Consider the following 10,710-nt stretch of genomic DNA (forward strand, 5'->3'; position numbering starts at 1 on the left):
AATCCCTGCACTGATGGGCTGGCTTGGATATCTCACTATTATAAGCAATGGCACAGTGAATATTTCTGCATGTATATCTTTGTACACCTGTGTGCGTGTTTCTCTTAGATCCCTGGAAGTAAAACTAGAGAATCAAAGGATGTAAGCATGTAAACATGTGGTAGGCATTGTCAAATTGCCTTCCAAAAAGGCTTACTCACAGCCCCACCATCAGACTGGTCGCAGACCTGGCAGGACAGTTCGTTCTGTAGAGAGACCACCCGTTTGTCCTAGACTCTTGCCAATCTTTTTAATATTGATATTATATTCTTATAATATTAGAGCTATCTTTCAATGTTGCTTTTGTTTGCTTTTCCTCAATTATATGTGTATTGGGCATCAATACTTTTTCTTTCGTGACCTACTTCATTTTTTTCATTTAGGTATATATCTTTGTCTTGTTGTTTTGTAAGAGCTCTTTATATATTAAACATCTTACCTCCTTCTCTTAACTTGCAATGTTTGTCTTTTAATTTTGCTCATGGTATATTTTCCTGTACAGAAAATTTTCTGTGGTCAAATCTGGTTTAGTGAATTATTTAGTTAAGTTCTAGACCTCGGGTTTCAGTCACTTGGCTTAGCCTCGAGTGTTTTATAAGTGTCCTCAGCAAACAAGCGTACGGATCCAACCTTCCTCTCAAAGCAGGGTGCTTCCAAAGCCGTGACGCAAAGGCCTATTCCTGCACCTCAACTGTGCATGACCTTGAGCAAGTCATTTCCTGTCTCTGAGTCTCTGTTTTTCTACCGATCGAATGGTGGGAATCACGTAGTACATGTTTTGCAAGGCTGCTGGGATGAACAGATGGCACGAATGTCCTTCTTAAACTGAAATTGTGGAGTTGCTGCTACTGTGGGGCTCTGTTGGACTGTGCTCCGCGAAGGCACGCGCTCTGTCTGGGTCTCCACCAAACGCCAGCCCTGGGCATTGGGACCGCACAGAACAGGCTTGATGACAAGCACTGGTAGGGGAGATAAAAGAACTCACCCAACTTGAGCCAACATTGCCTCAGGCCTATTGCTAGAAAATGCTAGAACCGCCTGGATGCAGCTGAGTGGGAGGGTGGGCCCAGGCCGAGCCAGGGGGCTGACCACTGCTGTCCTGGCAGGGTTACCCACCCCTGACAAAGATCCTGGCAAGTTTCTTTGGGAAGCTGCTGGGACAGGAGATAGACCCGTTCAAGAACGTGCTGGTGACTGTGGGTGCCTACGGGGCCCTGTTCACAGCCTTCCAGGCCCTGGTGGAAGAAGGAGACGAGGTGAGTGATTGAGGCTCGGGCCCGGTGGGGATGAGGGTCGGGGGCCGTACTGACCCCAGCTAATCAGATCTTTTCGCTAGGTCATCATCATTGAGCCCTTTTTTGACTGTTATGAACCCATGACGTTGATGGCGGGGGGTCATCCTGTGTTTGTGACCTTGAAGCCGGTGAGGACGCTGGTTGGGGTGTGGTAGGCGGAGGGGCCCCAGGGGTGTGCTGTGTTGGCCCCTGGGAGGTGGCAGAGAAGGAAGAAAAGGAGGCCAGTTTCTCCAGGATGGGGGAGGCGTATCCAGAGTCCCCGAGGAAAAAAGGGCTGTGGGAAGGAGGGTCAGATCCCTGGAGCTCAATGTCATGTTGGTAATTATTGCCACCACACCCCACCTCCTCTTACAGGGCCCTACTCGGGATGGGGAACTGGATTCCAGCAGCAACTGGCAGCTGGACCCCACAGAGCTGGCCAGCAAGTTTACCTCTCATACCAAAGCCCTAATTCTCAACACACCCAACAACCCTGTGGGAAAGGTACCTGAGAGAACTCCTTCCGGGGGCCCCTCCAGACTGGGTTCACGTCTTTGCTGTGTCGGGCGCCTCAGTTTCTTCATCTGTGAGATGGGAGGTCAACCTGTAATGTAAGCTGAGGACCGAGGTCCCAGGGACAGGGGCAGGAATCCCCAGGGAAGGTATGAGGACCGGCCAGTGGAGCAGGCTGGGTGTCTCCATGACCTCCCTGAGACCCTGGGACCGTGAACTCGCCTTTCGGAGTGTCTTCTCACGTGTGAGATGGGAACGTGACAGAACCGGTGTAGAGGAAAATCCAGTCTTCCAACTGGGTGTCTCTCCTCTCACACAACCACTGTGCTCACCACACTCTGACCCCGGCCTGGGGGAGAGGGCGGTCCCACACCCAGCAATTCTGCAACACCAACTGGAGTAGCGTCAGGTCCCGCAGGTTAGGGCTCCGTCCCACAAGGCTGCTCACCCTTCAGGATGTGGGTGGGGCTGAAAATCCCAAGCTTCTAATCACGGATCTTTCCGGTGACCGGGCCCATCCCAGAGCCACCCGGGTGCCTACCCAGGGTGTCGCCTCGTTAGAACAAAAAACACCTCCAGTGCTCTTATCACTTGGGAATTTGGGAGGGTTTCAGGAGCCCTGTGTCGGGGACGGATGGGGGTCCGAGATCAAATATGAGGACAAGATAGGCTCCTGGCGCTCTTGTTACTGAGAGATTTACGAGGGTTTTAGGAGCGCTGAGCCAGGAACCCGGTGCAGAGAGCAGTATGTATATTTTCTGTCATCTGGCAACAGACCTCCCTGGGTGAGAGTGCCGGGATTCAATGAGATGGGGTGGAAGGGCCCTTGGCCGTGGGTTGGCAGTACCTCCTCATCCCTCTGAGCAGGCCTCTTGGTTCGGGGTCGGTCCCCACAGGTGTTCTCCAAGGCTGAACTGGAGCTAGTGGCCAGCCTGTGCCAGCAGCATGACGTGATATGCATCGCCGACGAGGTCTACCAGTGGCTGGTCTACGACGGGTACCAGCATGTCAGCATCGGTGAGCCAAGCCGACCTGGGTGCCCGCGTTTCCCCCTGGGCTTTTGTGGCCGGGCCCCGGAGCCCAACCCGGAAGTCAGTGCCAGGCTGGCCAGTTAGGACCCGTGGGTCTGGAGCCACACCGGTCGGGTAATCTGGGGCAGCGGCCTCACCTCTCTGAAAACAGGGTGGCACATCGGTGCCGCCTCCAGGGCTGCCATGAGACATGCGCCAAGATAAGTTCGGTAAATAGCTTATTAGCACGTGGAGTCCAGAGTGTTGCGAGCCCGCGTGCCCACCGGGGCCCAGCCGCCGCCCCTCCCCTGCCCCTCCCCCCGGGCTCAGCAGCCGCTCTCTTTGACCTTGAGCAGCCAGTCTTCCTGGTATGTGGGAACGCACCCTGACCATTGGCAGCGCTGGCAAGACCTTCAGCGCCACTGGCTGGAAGGTGAGTCGACGAGGGTAGGGGTACCGCCGCCCCGCCATGATCCTGGGAGGCCCGGTGAGGCTGCCCTCCCTGGGGACCGAGAAGGGGTGTGGCGAGGCCCCGAAGGGCCTCACCGCCTCCTCGTGTTCCTGGGCTAGGTGGGCTGGGTCCTGGGCCCGGACAGCCTCATGAAACACCTGCGCACAGTGCACCAGAACTCTATCTACCACTGTCCCACGCAGGGTCAGGTGAGGAGAGGCAGGGGACCCCCACCGCAGGGGGGAGGAGCAACGACAGGCCCCAGGCGGCCCCAGGGTGGGATCGGCCCCAACCTGTTTGTCCGTCCACCCTCCCCAGGCGGCAGTGGCCCGGAGCTTCGAGCATGAGCAGCTTCACTTTGGCCAAGCCAGCAGCTACTTCGCGCGGTTCCCGCAGGCCATGCAGCGCACCCGTGACCACATGATACGCAGCCTGCAGTCTGTGGGCTTGAAGCCCGTGGTCTCCCAGGGCAGCTACTTCTTCATGGCAGACATCTCAGACTTCAGTGAGCCGGACCGGCCAGGCTGGGTGGTGCGGGGGGGGGGGGAGGCGGCGCTGGAGGCCGCCCAGGGCTCAGCGTGGCTTCTGTCCCCCAGAGAGCAAGATGCCCGACTTGCCTGGTGACGTGGATGAGCCCTACGACAGACGCTTCGTCAAGTGGATGATCAAAACCAAGGTGGGTCTGGGACGCCTGGGTGGCTCATCAGTCGGTTAAGCTTCTGACTTCGGCTCAGATCGAGATCTCACGGTCTGTGGGTTCAGTCCCCGCGTCAGGCTCTGTGCTGACGGCTCGGAGCCTGGAGCCCGCTTCGGATTCTGTGTCTCCCTCTCTCTCTGCCCCTCCCCTGCTTGTGCTCTCTCTCTCTCATTCTCAAAAATAAGTAAACATAGGGGCGCCTGGGTGGCGCAGTCGGTTAAGCGTCCGACTTCAGCCAGGTCACGATCTCGCGGTCCGTGAGTTCGAGCCCCACGTCGGGCTCTGGGCCGATGGCTCGGAGCCTGGAGCCTGCTTCCGATTCTGTGTCTCCCTCTCTCTCTGCCCCTCCCCCGTTCATGCTCTGTCTCTCTCTGTCCCAAAAATAAATAAAAAACGTTGAAAAAAAAAAAATAAGTAAACATAAATAAAATAAAATAACACCTTAAAAGAAAAAAAGAACAAGGTGGGCCAGGCTCTGCCAGGGCACCTGTATGTGGTTTTACAGGCTGGGCCCAAATCCAGCCCAGCCTCTGCCCTCAGCCCTGGTACAGGAGTGTGTCTATGTCAAGGAATGGGGAGTCTGGAATTTGCAAAAAGACACCGTGCCGGCTGGCAGGAATCCCTGCCCTCTCTCAGCCTCAGCCTTCCCATCTGTGCAGTGGGTGCAGAGTTGGATCGTTAACTACGAGCTCAGCCAGCTCCGAGCTCTGACCCTAAGTTTTATTTCCTCTCTTGCTCTGCCCTAACCTGCCACGTGGTGCTCCCCTCTCCATTTCGCCTCCCTGTGTACTACGGGGAGGGACCGAGAACCATGCTCTTGGATTCTTTGCCTCTGACCTTGACCCAGCACCGGAAGGTGCTCCACTGAATGTTCCTTCTTTCCCCCACCCCATCGAGAGAAGCTCTCTGTCCCCAGAGCCAAGGATTACCCTGCTACGGGGCTGTGTTGAGACGTGGGCTTCCTCCTCCCCAGGGCTTGGTGGCCATCCCGGTCTCCACCTTCTACAGTGTGCCTCATCGGAAGATCTTTGACCACTATATCCGCTTCTGTTTCGTGAAGGTAAAGGACGGGGTTTTTGAGGGGAAAGAGGGCCCCCTCAAGCTCCCCGCGACCCACTGGTGGTGTGGGGAGAGGGGCTGGACTGATCTGTGTTGGTGCAGGATGAGTCCACACTCCAGGCCATGGATGAGAAGCTGCAGAAATGGAAGAAGGAGCTCAGGCCCTGACACCGCCTGCTCGGCCCTGCCCCACCTGGTTCCCACAGGCTCTGCCTTTGTCCGGGTTTCAGCCATTCCCAGGTCGGGCGTATGGAGTAGGGGGGGGCCTTCTCTGGGACACAGGATGTCCCCCGGGCAGAGCCCTCTTTCTTGATCTTGGTGGATTCGGGAGCACTTTACTACAGTGCCTATATTTCTGTCCTGGTGGTGAGGTGTACCTGAGCCAGGCCTCTCCCTGCTCCTCCCTGGGTGGGGTGATACAGTCCTGGGCCCCCTCTGTATTTTTCCCAGTCTTGTCTGAGGCTCAGTGGACAGAGTCCAACAGGGTACTGGCCTTGAGTCCCAGCCCTGCCCTGGCCCCAGCCCTGCACTGGCCCCAGCCAAGGCTTTAGCATCCCTCCCTTTCCTTACCTTCACTTTGGGAAGCGGTCTCTAGGCTTGAGTCCTCAAGCCAGTACCTTTCACCCGTAATAAAGTTTTAAGTTATTTAGACCCTTATTTCCTGCTTCTCTCTGCTTCACACCCTGGTGCTGATCGACTTGGTCAGCATGGAAGGCACCTTGGGCACCTGGCTGGCTCAGTCAGCAGAGCATGTGATTCTTGATCTCCAAGTTGTGAATTCAAGCCCCACATTGGGCATGGAGCCTATTTAAAAATTTAAAAAAAATGGGAAGGCCCCCAGTGAACCTTAGCTCCCAGCCCCTCTTTGTACAAATGTGTTTTGTGGAGTAAAACTGAGGCCCAGAGAAGGGCAGAGACTGGGGACTTGTCTGACATCACAGTTAGTTAGTCAAAACGAGTCAAAACCAGTTAGTCAAAACCTAGTTAAAACCAGGCCTGGAACCCAGGGCTCAGATGGTTGTGTGTCCCTGGGGTATGCGTGCATGTGTATGGGAGACAGGGGCCCCAGCTGAGTGTCTCACAGGGAAGATACAGTCCTATCCCACAGGGGTCAGAGTCCAGGGCAGGAGGGCCAGGGAGTTTAGACAGAAGGGGAAGGAAGTAGCTTCTTGGTTTGTACTCCTGTGTGCTAGGAGCCTAGATGCCCACCGTCTCCTCAAACAATCCTTCAGGACAGGAGTTACTCTCTGTATTTTACAAATGAGGAAGCCATGTTGGAGGTGATGTGAGTTGCCCAAAGCCATCGAGCTGGCAAAAGGAGAAGCGAATTTGCTCCCAGGCGTGGGCCTCTCGCTGGGAAGTCACGGTCACGGTAGCTCCCGAGTTCATTTGGAACTCCTGAAGCTGCATTACACGGCAGGCCCGGGTGTCTGCTCATGTGATACATGTATTCGTAATGGGAATATATGATACGATAAAATGTACTTGGTGTTTGTCCTTGGTTCCTGGCACAGAGCTCCTAAAACCCTTGGAATTCCCTGAGAGATAGGACTCGTCCTTTGTTCGTAATTATTATTCATAATAAGCCCCTTTGACTATGTCTTTAGAGGGTCAGAACTTTCAATACTAACTCCTGAGGGAGGAGAAAGGGACCAAACATTGGGTTCAGTCACTTGGCCAATGATGTAATGAATTGTGCGTACGGAATGAAACCCCACATAAAAACCCTGAATCAGTGAGGCTCAAGGAACTTCTGGGTTGGTGAACACATCTCATGAGCTGGAAGGGTGGTACATCAGGAGAGAGCATGGAAGTTCTTCCTCCCCCAAGACCTTACTCTGTGTACCTCTTCCATTTGGCTGTTCCTGTGTTGTATCTGTTGTTTTGTTTTGTTTTTTAAAGCAGGCTTCATGCCCAGTGCAGAGCCCAATGCGGGGCTTGAACTCACAACCCTGAGATCAAGACCTGAGCTGAGATCAAGAGTCAGATGATTTCTTTTTTAAATTTTTTTTTTTTTTTTGAGAGAGAGAGAGAGAGAGGGAAGGGGCAGAGAGAGAGCAGGAGGGGTACTGAGGATCAGAAGTGGGCTCTGTGCTGACAGCAGACAGCTTGATGTGGGGCTCGAACTCACAAACCACAAGATCATGACCTGAGCAGAAGTCTGGCGCTTAACGGACTGAGCCACCCAGGTGTCCCAACATTGTATCCTGTATAATGAAACCATGACTGTTAAGTACAGCACCTTCCTGGGTGCTATGAATCATTTCAGGGAATTACTGAACTCCAGGCAAATGGTGGAAATGCCCAAATTTGTAGTCATCCAAGCAGAAGTATGAGTAGCCTAGAGCCCCCACTTGCTGATGGCATTTGAAGTGGGGGGCATTCTTGTGGGACTGAGCCCTTAACCTATAGGATCTGCGCCACCTCTAAGTACCTATTATCAGAATTGAATTGAAGAGTAGGACACCCACGTGGTGTCAGAGAATTGCTGTTGGAACACGTTTTGAGGTAGGACATAAAACACTTCCCTCCTTCTCCATCCAAGCTGTGGCTTCGTAGTACTACCACAGTTCCAAGGTCAAGATCGTGACACAGAATACCAGCTCAGAGGCTCAGGCTTGGAGCCCCTTTGCACATACGTAGCCTGACGGTAAGAAAGTCCCCAGTGGGGCAAACCCATGGGTCTCACGGGGAGAACCATCCCAGCCAAAGGTTCCATGTCTCACGAGCCAATCCAAAATCTGCCCAAAGCGGAAATCTGTGATTCTACAGAAGTTTGAGATCTTAGACTGAGTAACCTCAGCCAGCCTGAGGAGGCAGATCGGACTTAGATGCAGAACCAGATGGTGGAGGGAGGAAATGGTACAATAAACACAACCCTTGTAATGTCAACACACACATTGAATTAGAAATTAGTCTCTCCTTGGGGCACCGGGCAAAACATACGACTCTTTTTTTTCTTTTTTTTAATGGTCTATTTAGTTTTGGGAGAGAGAGAGAGAGACAGAGCAGGAGCAGGGGAGGGGCAGAGAGAGAGGGAGACACAGAATCCGAAGCAGGCTCCAGGCTGCGAGCTGTCAGCACAGAGCCCGACGCGGGGCTCGACTTCGTGAACCGCGAGATCATGAGCCAAGCTCAAGTGGGCCACTCAACCGACGGAGCCACCTAGGCGCCCCAAAACATACGCCTCTCCACATTGGGGTTGTGAGTTCAAGCCCCATGTTGGGCCTAGAGCTTACTTGAAAAATGAAACGGTGAGGGGCGCCTGGGTGGCTCAGTTGGTTAAGCGTCCGACTTTGGCTCAGGTCATGATCTCACAATCCGTGAGTTCGAGCCCTTCTGACAGCTCAGAGCCTGAAGCCTGCTTCGGATTCTGTGTCTCCCTCTCTCCGACCCTCCTCCATTCATGCTCTGTCTCTCTCTGTCTCAAAAATAAATAAACATTAGGGGCGCCTGGGTGGCGCAGTCGGTTAAGCGTCCGACTTCAGCCAGGTCACGATCTCGCGGTCCGCGAGTTCGAGCCCCGCGTCAGGCTCTGGGCCGATGGCTCGGAGCCTGGAGCCTGTTTCCGATTCTGTGTCTCCCTCTCTCTCTGCCCCTCCCCCGTTCATGCTCTGTCTCTCTCTGTCCCAAAAATAAAAATAAAAAACGTTGAAAAAAAAATAAATAAACATTAAAAAAAAAAAATGAAACGGTAGAAGCAATCAAATGTCCTTCAAAAGAGGAATGGATAAACAAACTGTGGCATATCCATGCAACGAAATGGTCTCCAGCAACAGAAAGAAATGAGTTATCAAGCCACGAGAAAACATGACAGAAACTGAAATGCATTTTGCTTTGTGTAAGGATGTCTGAGAAGGATACATACTTTCTGATTCCAACTATTATGACATTCTAGAAAAGACAAAACTATGGGCCGCCTGGGTGGCTCAGTCGGTTAAGTGTCCGACTTCAGCTCAGGTCATGATCTTATACTCCGTGAGTTCAAGCCCCGCGTCGGGCTCTGTGCTGACAGCTCGGAGCCTGGAGCCTGCTTCGGATTCTGTGACTCCTTCTCTCTCTGCCCCTCCGCCTCTCACTCTGTCTCTCTTTCAAAAATAAATAAACATTAAAAAAATTAAAAATATCGCTTCTCGGCCTTTTGGCTAAGATCAAGTGTAAAAAAAAATTAAAAAAAAAAAAAAGACAAAACTACAGACACAGTAAAAAAGATTAGCAGTTGGGACACCTGGGTGGCTCAGTCAGTTAAGCGTCCCACTCTTGATTTGGGCTCAGATGATGATCTCACGGTTCATGGGTTCGAGCCCAGTGTCAGGTTCTGCATTGACAGTGTGGAGCCTGCTTGAGATTCTCTCTCACCCTCTCTCTCTGCCCCTCCCCAGCTCTCTCCTTCTCTCTCTCAAAAGAAATAAACATTAAAAAAAAAAAAAAAAAGACTAGTGGTTGCCAGGGGCTTAGAGGAGGGTAAGTGGAACACAGGGTTTTTAGGGTAGTGAACTCATTTTGTTTGATACTGTGATGGTAGATATGTGACATTATGCCTTTGTCAAAACCTATAGAATGTACAACACAAACCTAATCTAAACTATGGACTTCAGTTAATAATATTGCATCAGTATTGGTTGATTAATTGTAATAAAGGTACACACTAATGCAAGATGTTAAAAATAGGGGGAGGGGTACCTGGGTGGCTCAGTCAGTTAAGCATCCGACTTTGGCTCAGGTCATGGTCTTGTGCTCTGTGAGTTCGAGTTCTGCGTCAGGCTCTGTGTTGATAGCTCAGAGCTGGGAGCTTGCTTTGGATTCTGTATCTCTCTCTCTGTGCCCCTCCCCCGTGCGCGTGCATGCGCATGCGCTCTCTCGCTCGCTCTCTCAAAAGCAAATATTTAAAAAAATTGTTTTAAAATAGGGGGGAATGAGTGGTGGAGAAGGGTTATATGGGAACTCTGTACCATGTGCTCAATTTTTGGTAAACCTAAATTTGCTCTAAAAAATTAAGTCTCTTTTTTTTCATTTATTTATTTTTGAGAGACCGAGACAGAGCACAAGTGTGGGAGGGGCAGAGAGAGAGGAGGCAGAATCCCAAGCAGGCTCCACGGTCTGAGCTGTCAGGACAGAGCCCAAGGAGGGAGGAACCGTGAGATCAGGACCCGAGCGGAAGTCGGCCACTTAACCAACTGAACCACTCAAAAGCCCCTAAAAAACTCTCTTATGGGTGCCCAGCTGGCTCATTCGGTAGAGCATTAGACCTCAGGTGGGGAGTACAAGCCCCACACTGGGCATAGGGCTTACTTAAAGAAATTAATAAACTAAAAAAAAATTTAACAAGTCTGTTAATTAAAAGAGAGTAAACGAACGAATCTATAAAAGAGTTGGATTAAATGATCTCCAAGGTCATTTCCAGCTCTGACTCACACTCCAGCTCTGGGCCTCAGGGTCCCCAGGTAGAATAAAATCAAGAGGAGTTTTGAGTGCCGCTCGTGCAGAAACGGCGGGCGACTCTCGAGCCGTCCACGGGTCCAGGACAACACTACACAACCTGCCCTTTGGACCCCGAGCCCTCCGCAACTGGCCCCCAGACCTCGGCCCCCAACTCACTGCGGGGGCTCATCCCAGCCCAAGCGCTCGCGGAGCAGGCGGAGGCCCGGGCCACGCCCCCGCGCGCCA

General features: G+C 52.6%; 1 protein-coding gene and 1 long non-coding RNA gene across 7 annotated transcripts in view; one reads left to right on the forward strand and one right to left on the reverse strand.

Annotated features, from left to right (window-relative positions):
* KYAT1 (kynurenine aminotransferase 1) overlaps positions 1–5,692 on the forward strand; it is a 34,871-nt gene extending 29,179 nt beyond the window's left edge. For all 6 annotated transcript variants that reach the window (XM_058693872.1, XM_058693876.1, XM_058693873.1 and 3 more), the window contains 10 exons: positions 1,146–1,295; positions 1,376–1,462; positions 1,689–1,817; positions 2,723–2,843; positions 3,193–3,269; positions 3,407–3,496; positions 3,606–3,792; positions 3,884–3,963; positions 4,958–5,044; positions 5,146–5,692. In XM_058693872.1, coding sequence (XP_058549855.1) covers positions 1,146–1,295; positions 1,376–1,462; positions 1,689–1,817; positions 2,723–2,843; positions 3,193–3,269; positions 3,407–3,496; positions 3,606–3,792; positions 3,884–3,963; positions 4,958–5,044; positions 5,146–5,211 — 1,074 coding nt within the window. In that variant the 3' untranslated portion in view covers positions 5,212–5,692. The remainder of the gene's footprint in view (positions 1–1,145; positions 1,296–1,375; positions 1,463–1,688; positions 1,818–2,722; positions 2,844–3,192; positions 3,270–3,406; positions 3,497–3,605; positions 3,793–3,883; positions 3,964–4,957; positions 5,045–5,145) is intronic.
* On the reverse strand, positions 1,419–2,448 carry LOC131491245 (uncharacterized). Its single transcript, XR_009251376.1, has 3 exons — positions 2,159–2,448; positions 1,822–1,897; positions 1,419–1,523 (listed from the first exon to the last, which is right to left on the reverse strand). It is a non-coding gene; the product is annotated as an uncharacterized LOC131491245 (long non-coding RNA).
* Positions 5,693–10,710: the final 5,018 nt, after the last annotated feature.

Source organism: Neofelis nebulosa, chromosome 12 (genome assembly GCF_028018385.1).
Source record: "Neofelis nebulosa isolate mNeoNeb1 chromosome 12, mNeoNeb1.pri, whole genome shotgun sequence".
Taxonomy (NCBI): Eukaryota; Metazoa; Chordata; class Mammalia; order Carnivora; family Felidae; genus Neofelis; species Neofelis nebulosa.